Source organism: Quercus robur, chromosome 1 (assembly GCF_932294415.1).
Source record: "Quercus robur chromosome 1, dhQueRobu3.1, whole genome shotgun sequence".
Classification (NCBI taxonomy): Eukaryota; Viridiplantae; Streptophyta; class Magnoliopsida; order Fagales; family Fagaceae; genus Quercus; species Quercus robur.
This window is the reverse complement of record NC_065534.1, coordinates 31,254,619-31,263,710: the sequence shown is the minus strand read 5'-3', so window position 1 is coordinate 31,263,710 and position 9,092 is coordinate 31,254,619. Positions and strand designations below refer to the sequence as shown.

Below are 9,092 nucleotides of genomic sequence, written 5' to 3'. Positions count from 1 at the left end.
CATTCCACTAGACAAACCGAAACGGGGTCCGAAACGATATTCATAACATTGACAAGAACACAAACCCAAATCTAAGAGCACAAAATTAAAATCCAAAAATCACAAACCCAGAAAATAAGAATAGAAAATTAAACTATAGATTCACGTCAAATTAAACATGAACAAGAAATTAATCATGAAAACAGCATTTAAAACCCAGAAAATTCGAACCTTAGAGCCAAAACCCAAAATTAGAATTCATGCCAACACTAAGAGTAGTGCCAATTTGCAGGATCAAATAGTCAAACTAAGAGATTTAACGGTCAACGTACAAAAAATCACTCATCGGCTGCTTTCGTCATCATTGAGAGCCGGCTCGACTGCGACTAAAAGTCGGCGCCACCGCTGTTGGTGGGAGGAGGGTCGAATCAAGGCCGCCAGGGCTCGCTTAACTAGATCGCCTTCCACACCACCGATTCGGACGAGAGAGTTGGTCATCGCCGATCTATGAGTGTTGAGTCTGTTTGGTGGAGCCGAGTGTGAGTGCGAGTGGGAACTAAATGGAGGTGCTTTCATGGTGGAGATCATGGGTCTTGGGTTTTGGGTCTTTGGTCATGGAAATTGTTTTGTAGATCGGTGGGTTTGGGTCATGGTGGTTGTAGGGGTGAATATGGGTGGTGGTTGATTAGCGTGGTGGTGGGTCTGCCTTTCTCTCCTTTCTCCAACTCTCTTAACTCTCACCATATCTCACCCTCTCTTTTGCTTTGATTTCTGAATCTCAGCTCTATTGGGGTTTGATATTTTGTTGCTTTTGCTAGGGGGTTCATGTGTTGTTCTATATGCTTAGATCCTGTTAATAGTTTGGGAAAGATTGTTTTGAGCTTGGAATATTGATCTTGTTCTTATTTAATTCCTTGTTCATGTTTATTCTGATGTGGATTTTATGTTTAATTTTGTGATCTTATTTTTTGAGTTATTCGTGATTTTTGGTTTTTAATTTTGAGATCTTAATTCTAGGTTGGTGTTCTTGTTCAAGATACTTTTAGATCTTAATTCATATAAACTTTGATTTTTATTTCAGTTTTGATTTTTTTATTTAGTTAAAATTAATAAATTAATTTTTTTAATGAGGTGGCATTTTTAAATGTCAAATAACATTTTTATTATTATTTTAATGGCCACGTCAGCTTTTAGTATGTCAACAGTGCACTCCATTTGCCACGTGTGCGTTTTCCGTTTCTAATGTAACATCAAGGACAAAAACAAGACGCGTTTTCCAGAATAGGGACTAAAAACGATGAAAAAAATAGCTAAGAACTAAAGTGAGAATCGCGTAAAAATATAGGAACGAAAATGTTCTGTTCCCTTCCCGTCAGGATAGGGCGAAAGTTGCTTTGTCTTTGTATTCAACGAGTGATTCAGAGTTGTCTTGTTTATAATTTTCTTTTTACATTATCGAGTATAGAATTGCAAATATTTTGTGATAAAAAAAAGACATCCAGATAAGAGCACCCACACTAGATGTGGGATATGTGCCAAATGCTAAATATTTGGCACATATCCCACATCAAACCCAATTTTAGCCCATTTAGTAGATGTGGTAAATTTTTTTTTTTTTTGCAACATTGAACAGTACCGTGGCAAATTTGCCATGGTATGGAAGAGATGTGGTATATTGTTTGTTGTTTGTTTATTGTGTTGATGTGTAGTAAATATTATTTTAATGTATAGAATTGAATTATAAAACATCTGATAAATGGGATGTTGTAAAATGATGTGGTAAAATAATAAAATAGGCATTTAATATGATAAAATGGCATAATTTTTGGAACATCTGCTACGGATGCCCTAAACATAAATGAGAAAGCCTTAAAAGTCAAGAGAAGAGTCAAATTCAAAAAAATCACTCTCTCTCTCTCTCTCTCTCTCTCTCTCAAAGTTGAAAAAAAAAAAAAACACGCACAAAGTTTTAGAAGAAACCAACCAAAGAAACATCGCTCCCCTTTCCTCTCCCCATTAATAATATAATAAAAAATAAAAACCGCGAAGTCGTCGCCAACCGATCCTCCTCTTGTCCTCGCTGTTCCCTGAAATCACTTTATTCTTCCATCTTCATCGCCACTCTCTCTCTCTCTCTCTCTCTCGCGTACACTTCGCAGTCCTTTCTTTTCCGATCTTCTTCGAATCGGTGTTTCAGGCTTAAGAGTTAGAGAGCGAAGATGAGTAGCTCCAACAACGACCAGAACAAGGACCAGAACAAGGGCTTCTTCTCCGCCATGACCTCTGGCTTCTCCATGTTCGGTAACGCCATGCACCGATCCGTCAACGGGTACGTACTTTTCCCTCTTTTTCTCAGTCTTCGTTTCCTCTAATGCCCATGTTTGTGTTTTCACTTTCCAATTCTGAGCTCCAAATGTTTTGGTCATGATCATCATGATCTATTGGTTTTACATGGATTGCTGGCTTTTGATGCCAACTTGATCAGCTAGCTGAATTTGGGTACCAAAAAGTTTTGAAATTTAATTTGGGATTTGCTTGAGCTGAGCTGCACATCATAAAGGACTGCCCAATTGTTAAATTTGGGGTTTGGATTTGAGAAATGGGTTTTACATGGGTCCCAACTTTAGTTTTGCACTGAGTAGTACCTCTGGTATGCTTTGGGATTTTTCTCTAATGAGAAAATATGTGCCGGATCTTAATTGCTGTATGCTTTTTTAGGAGTGAGTGAGTGTGTTGAAAACTCGGCTAATTTGTATTCAACTCCTTTTGGTTCTAGGTTGCTTGGTTATGAAGGGGTAGAAGTGATCAATCCAGAGGGAGGCAAAGAAGACGCGGAGGAGGAAGCTCAGAGAGGAAGATGGAAACAAGAGGTGGTTTTTTTTTTTTTTTTTTTTTTTTAATTCGTGTTTATTCAGATTCCATGTTCTATTAAGTGGGGTTGTTCGGTCAATGGTTTTTCCTGTGCATTGTGTTGGTGGATAGTAACAATGTTGTTCTTATTTGATACTTAATAAATATTTCGTTGAAACAAAAATTTTATAGGATTTTACCCTGATACTTTCGTAGTCTATTTCTTGTTTGGTACGTAGTGGTAAAGGCAGATGGCATGTTTGTTAGACTCTAGGGGTTTACACTTTATATTCACGATAGGAGGGCATTCCTTAGTTATTATTTACCCTCAAATAATATAGCTTCATTGCTTCTGAACAAGAAATATAAATTGTGTGCTTTCTTCATTTTCTGTTTTGAAGGCCCCTGCCAGATAAGATAAAAAAAAAAAAAAAAAAAAAAAAAAATTCTTTTTGCCTAAAGGTGTTGATCATTATTATTATTTCTTTTTCCTGATGTTTTGTGCTAATTAGACTGAATTGAGATGTGAGACAATTTCTTTTTTTGGCATAGTTATTCTCCATCTCTTATGATGCTGATAATTGTGGTATGGTTATTTTGCTTAAAAGGATAGAGACAGTTACTGGAAAATGATGCACGAATATATAGGCTCGGACATCACATCGGTGGCCACACTTCCTGTCCTCGTTTTTGAGCCAATGACTATGCTTCAAAAAATGGCAGAGGTCTGTGTCAATTTCTTAGTGGAATGCCTCTGTTAAGTTTTTTTATTTATATTTCATTATCTTCATATACTGCATTATAATATGAATTTTGCAATGCCTGTGGCAGTTAATGGAGTACTCCTACTTGTTAGATCGGGCAGATGAATGTGAGGATCCTTATATGCGATTAGTTTATGCATGTAAGTATTCTCTTACATTGAATTTTCACTTGATGTGTGCAAGTATTTCCAGATGATGAATGGAGTTCATGCCACTGATTGCAGCATCGTGGGCTATATCTGTCTACTTTGCCTATCAACGAACTTGGAAGCCTTTTAATCCTATTCTTGGGGAGACTTACGAAATGGCCAATCATGGAGGGATTTCATTTATCTCAGAGCAGGTGAGTCAAATGGCATTTCATTTTGCTTTCTTTCTGACACATGCTATTATAAGAAATGCTAATCTCACCTGACATTAAAAAAAAAAAAAAAAAAAAAAAACAAACAAACAAACAAACAAACAAAAAAGAAAAAGAAAAGACTAAGTTACTCTTTTCACCCTTAAATTTAAGGGTTGTTTTCATTTTCTTACCTTAAGCTTGAGATTTTTCATTTTGGTCCACTAAGTTTGATTCCGTTTTCATAATAGTCATTCTGTCCATCTTCCTGACTAATTTGATTGTTAAGTTCGAAAAAAATGATGTCATTTCCTTGTTCTCTCCTTCTTTTTCCCCTTCTCTCATAACAGCCAGATTAATCTGACATTGATAGAAGGACCGTTTTGAAAACAGAATCAAACTTAGTGAACCAAAATGAAAACTATCAGACTTACAGGACCAAAATGAAATCAACTCCAAACTTTAAGGGTCCCAAAGTAGTTGCCAAAAAAATCTCTAGTGACATTTGTACCCTATTTAACCTTCCTCTATCCCTCTTCCAGCCACTGGACCTTTAGAAGTAATTTAGCAACTGAAGACCTTTCATCATAATGTTAGGTTTTTCTCATTAAAAGATTGAGGAAAAAAAAGAACTTTAATTTTGTGCATTTTTCTGTTTTGTGTTGTCTATATTTGAATGCTTCACCTTATATCTATTTTAGGTGAGTCATCATCCCCCAATGAGTGCTGGGCATGCTGAAAATGAGCATTTTACTTATGATGTGACGTCAAAGCTTAAAACTAAATTCTTAGGAAATTCTCTTGATGTTTACCCTCTTGGAAGGTAATACTTGTTCTGCTTTACTCCTTTAGTTGTTATCATAATTATAAAATAAAAATAAAAATCTGCTTATCATTATTTTATTTTTTTGTTATTCATTTTGCTCAAGATGAATCCTCTAAATCTTCAAATATTTATATTGTTTGCAGAACGCGTGTCACCCTTAAAAAGGATGGTGTGGTCTTAGATTTGGTGCCACCTCCTACAAAGGTTAATAATCTGATTTTTGGCCGTACGTGGGTAGATTCACCAGGGGAGATGATTATGACAAATTTGACTACTGGAGACAAAGTTGTTTTATACTTTCAACCATGTGGCTGGTTTGGGTATTCCACATCTCTTAGAATTTTATTTCTTTTGGAATTGCTCAACAACTACTGTGAATTTGATTATTGAGTGTTTTAATGGATCTATGATTCATTTGAGTTGGTGGCATTCCTACCAATGGAACTTTTGAATTGAGATGAACTGAAATTAAGATAGTCTCATTTGAGATGTTTTTTGATTTCTCACCCCAACCCCCCCCCTGATATTTTGTCATAGTATTTACATTTAAAAGATAAAAGAACCCCAAGTTTAGTTTCAGCTACCATAGCAGCAGTTATATTATGTGTTTTGAATTTTACTTGCTACATTCTAGTTGGGTCCAATTGAAATTTGTGTTTGTTGCAGAGCTGGTCGCTACGAGGTGGATGGCTATGTGTATAGTGCTGCTGAGGAACCTAAAGTGTTGATGACAGGGAAATGGAATGAGTCACTGAGTTATCAACCGTGTGACGTGGAAGGGGAGCCTCTTCCAGGCACTGAACTGAAAGAGGTTATTCTCATGGACTTTGCCTTAGTTATATCTAATTATCTATATATAAAATGGCCTTTGGACATTGTTTTAATGGTGGGATGAGTGCACATAAATAGATGTTGTTAGATGGGGTTAACGTAGACGCAGGAGCTTCAGTTTTGGAGGACCTTATGGTGCTGTATTTGTGTGTTGGTTAAGAATTATATATAATGATCCCTTGACATCACATCAGTTGGCTCAGTTGTTCACTGTGGGATGTGAGCTTCCGTGCGGAGGCTGGAAAGGCTCTCTTAATTTTGTTACATAGATTAGAAAGACTGAAATGCAAGATTTATTACTCAACTAAAGGATAAATCCAACCAAGCAAGAGCTCACTAGTTGTTCTGCTTCATAACTTCTTTAGGAAGTCTTGGTCCCAGAGTATTGCCTCCTGCTCTGGTGCAGAGACATATGCTACAAGAGGATGCTGGATACTGCTCTTTCAAGGCCTTGAATATTTTATTCTGGCACGTAGTTTTAGCTGGAAAACTCCTAGTCCAATTGATTTGATTAGTGTTGGGACAAATGCCTAGTGATATTAGCTTTGAATAAGATTGAATAGTCATTTTGACAAAGTATTTATTAATGGACCATGAACATGTATCCAGCAATCATTTCAGTGGGCTGATGGTCTTTAGGTATGGTCATGGGTTCATGGCTCTTGAACCATAAAAGTCTATCCCCCCTATGTCCATAATTGGTGTCTAACTTTAAAAATAATAAATATAAATAACATTTTTTGGGAAGGGACAGGGGTGTTTAATGCTTTGAATATCTCTAACTTTTTATATGCTCATTCAGTTATATCATTAGTGCTTTCGAAGTTCTCATAAAAGTCACAAATTTAAGATTAGGAGAAAAATAAGGATATTAATTTTTTTTTTTTTTTTTGGTAATGGACACACATCATGGAAAAAAAGTAGTGCAGTGGAGGCTTGCTGGGCCTATAGACTATGGAGGAGGGGCCACTATCATCCCATAAGCCCCTTCCTGAAAATAATGAAAGTTGTGTTAAGTGAGATTTGATTCTAAGCCCCAAGTAAAACCCCAAGTGATAGCTGGCACCCTTGATTTGATGAAGTTGGCCTGAGATAATGGGGACAGCGATTAGTAGTCACTAGTCAATGTCTATATAGATATGGATTGGTTGTACACATCCTTCTTATGACTTAGTAGTTTCTAATTTTGGCTCTATGGATATTTGAGCTGGTGCACGACCTACTTCTCCTAAGCAGCTTCCTATTATTTTTTTCTCTGCAGGTTTGGCATGTTGCTGATATTCCAGAGAAGGACAAATTTCAATACACACACTTTGCACATAAAATAAACAGTTTTGACACTGCTCCTAGAAAGTTGTTGGCATCAGATTCTCGTTTGCGCCCTGATAGATGTGCACTTGAAAGGGGTGATCTATCTAAAGCTGGTGCAGAAAAGAGCAGGTATCAATTAATTTCTTACCTTCATTTATTTGTATTTATTAAAATCCAGTTTATCTGTCTCTCTCTCCCTCTCTTAAGTCTATTTAATTAGTGGGGAGTTATCTAATAAGATAAAGCAGTCTCAAATTAACGTTTTTATGGAGCAATAACAAGTTTACTTATCTAATTATTAATTTATTTAAGTTTACTTATCAAGATAGAATAATATTAACCGTTCATGCAAACTGTTCCAGTATAAATCTTCATTTCTTATCACAAATTTCCCACCATAAAATAGACTTCATAAGGTTGATTCTTCATTTCAACTTAAGGTGTTTACATTGTCTATTTGATCACCTTCTTTCAGTTTGGAGGAGAGGCAGCGAGCAGAAAAGAGAAACCGAGAGGCCAAGGGACATCAGTTTACACCAAGATGGTTTGATTTAACTGATGAGATCACATCTACACCTTGGGGTGATTTGGAAGTCTACAGATACAATGGTAAATACACGGAACATCGGGCTGCTGTAGATAGCTCAGATAGCATCAATGAGGTTGATGTTAGATCAACAGAGTTCAGCCCATGGCAGTTTGGTAACTTGTCTGCTGAATGAGGTACTCTCATTCTATGTTTGCCTGTCTGAAGTCTGCAGTTAGTTGATGGAACTCTTTTGGTGTGATATTGGAATATCCATTGTTTGTTGGCATGTTTACATTGTATCACTGTTTTATATTTCCTTAATTGATCCTAGCTCTTTTACAGAAATATTTACTTGTTCCACCTTTATAAGGAAACCCTTTTGGTAGTTCATGAAATATTAGTTATCTTTGGACCTTCCCATAGTCAATGAAGTTGGACTTCTATCCCCAAGCTTTTAGTGAAGGCCAGTAGACTTTACGAGCTCTGTTAGTTGGCCCATTACTTGTATAAATTTCTGTCATTCAAAAACTTAACATAGTTTGTTGTCTTACTGTTATGATTTACAAAATTTGTTACCTTGTAGTACTGTTACAAATGGCTATTGAATTTTAAACTTGCCTCCCATATTGTTTTGTTCTGATATCAATTATGCACCATTAGGCTCTCCTTAAAAGTATCAAATTCTTCTTGTCGGTATTTGTGTATTGTTTAATACTTACATCATGGTATTTTTGTCTATAGAATATTTGGAAAATATTGGATGAATGTACCAAACCAGATATTACATTCAATTCCATGCAGTGATTTTCTTCTGTTAGATGGTTGTGGCACCTAAGTAAAGCTTGCAAATCAGCATATTCTCTTCACACCAAAAGGGCAAATCCTGAAATTTTGCGTCCTTAATATCTATGTAGAGGTCGTATCTGCAGGCCTACAGCATGCCAACATTGGGTTACTTGATGTGACCCCAATTGTCTCCTTTCACTCGTATAAAGATCACAGTAGTGATGTTAAAACTACTACAAATTAATTTTGCTATATTGGTATTATAAATTGATGTCAATTACTAAACACAAATTAAAAAAAACTAAAAGAAATTAATATGTTGATGGCAAAAAAATCACATTAGTTGGAAAAAAAATTTTGCAGTAAAATTGATAATAGTTATGGTAATTTCCAAAAATCATATTGACAGATAAATTATGAATGTCTGAATTGGGAGAAGCATGATCCTCAATGAAGGCTAGAATTTTAGTAATACATGAATTTGAGAAAGATTGCAAGTAGATGCGAATATTGGAGCAGAGAGGGAGATTTTTTTTTTTTTTTTTTGGGGGGGGCTGAAGCAGAGAGGAAGATTTGAATGGTAAACTGAGGATGCATAAAAAATCATGATTGCCCAAATATGAGGAAGTCCAAGTGATTGGATTTCTGGGCCCATACTTCCTGTGAATAGTGGTTTCCGTTACTAGGAGAGAGTGATTCCTTGGTTTAAGCTTTAAAATTGAGCATGAGGTCTGTCTGATGCCAGCTGAGTTTAGCTAACACCCCCACTGGCCTACGACTCTTCCCATTTTTCATGCTGGAATTGGGATGGTTATACTTTGCTGCATTAATGTTGAAAAGTACACAAAGAAACATGCACAAATGTATATTGTATTA

General features: G+C 36.1%; 1 protein-coding gene across 2 annotated transcripts; it reads left to right on the top strand.

Moving 5' to 3' along the window:
• Positions 1-1,928: 1,928 nt before the first annotated feature.
• Positions 1,929-8,054, top strand: LOC126729807 (oxysterol-binding protein-related protein 3C). 2 transcript variants are annotated; one of them, XM_050434930.1, is made up of 10 exons: positions 1,932-2,308; positions 2,756-2,849; positions 3,438-3,554; positions 3,661-3,733; positions 3,818-3,936; positions 4,635-4,756; positions 4,903-5,079; positions 5,426-5,570; positions 6,852-7,030; positions 7,377-8,054. In XM_050434930.1, exons 1-10 carry the CDS (start codon positions 2,199-2,201, stop codon positions 7,621-7,623), a joined length of 1,383 nt encoding a protein of 460 aa, XP_050290887.1. In that variant the 5' UTR covers positions 1,932-2,198; the 3' UTR covers positions 7,624-8,054. The 2 variants fall into 2 exon arrangements, with proteins under 2 accessions (XP_050290888.1, XP_050290887.1); XM_050434931.1 differs by lacking the exon at positions 4,903-5,079 and having other exon boundaries at positions 1,929-2,308.
• The last annotated feature ends 1,038 nt before the right edge of the window (positions 8,055-9,092 follow it).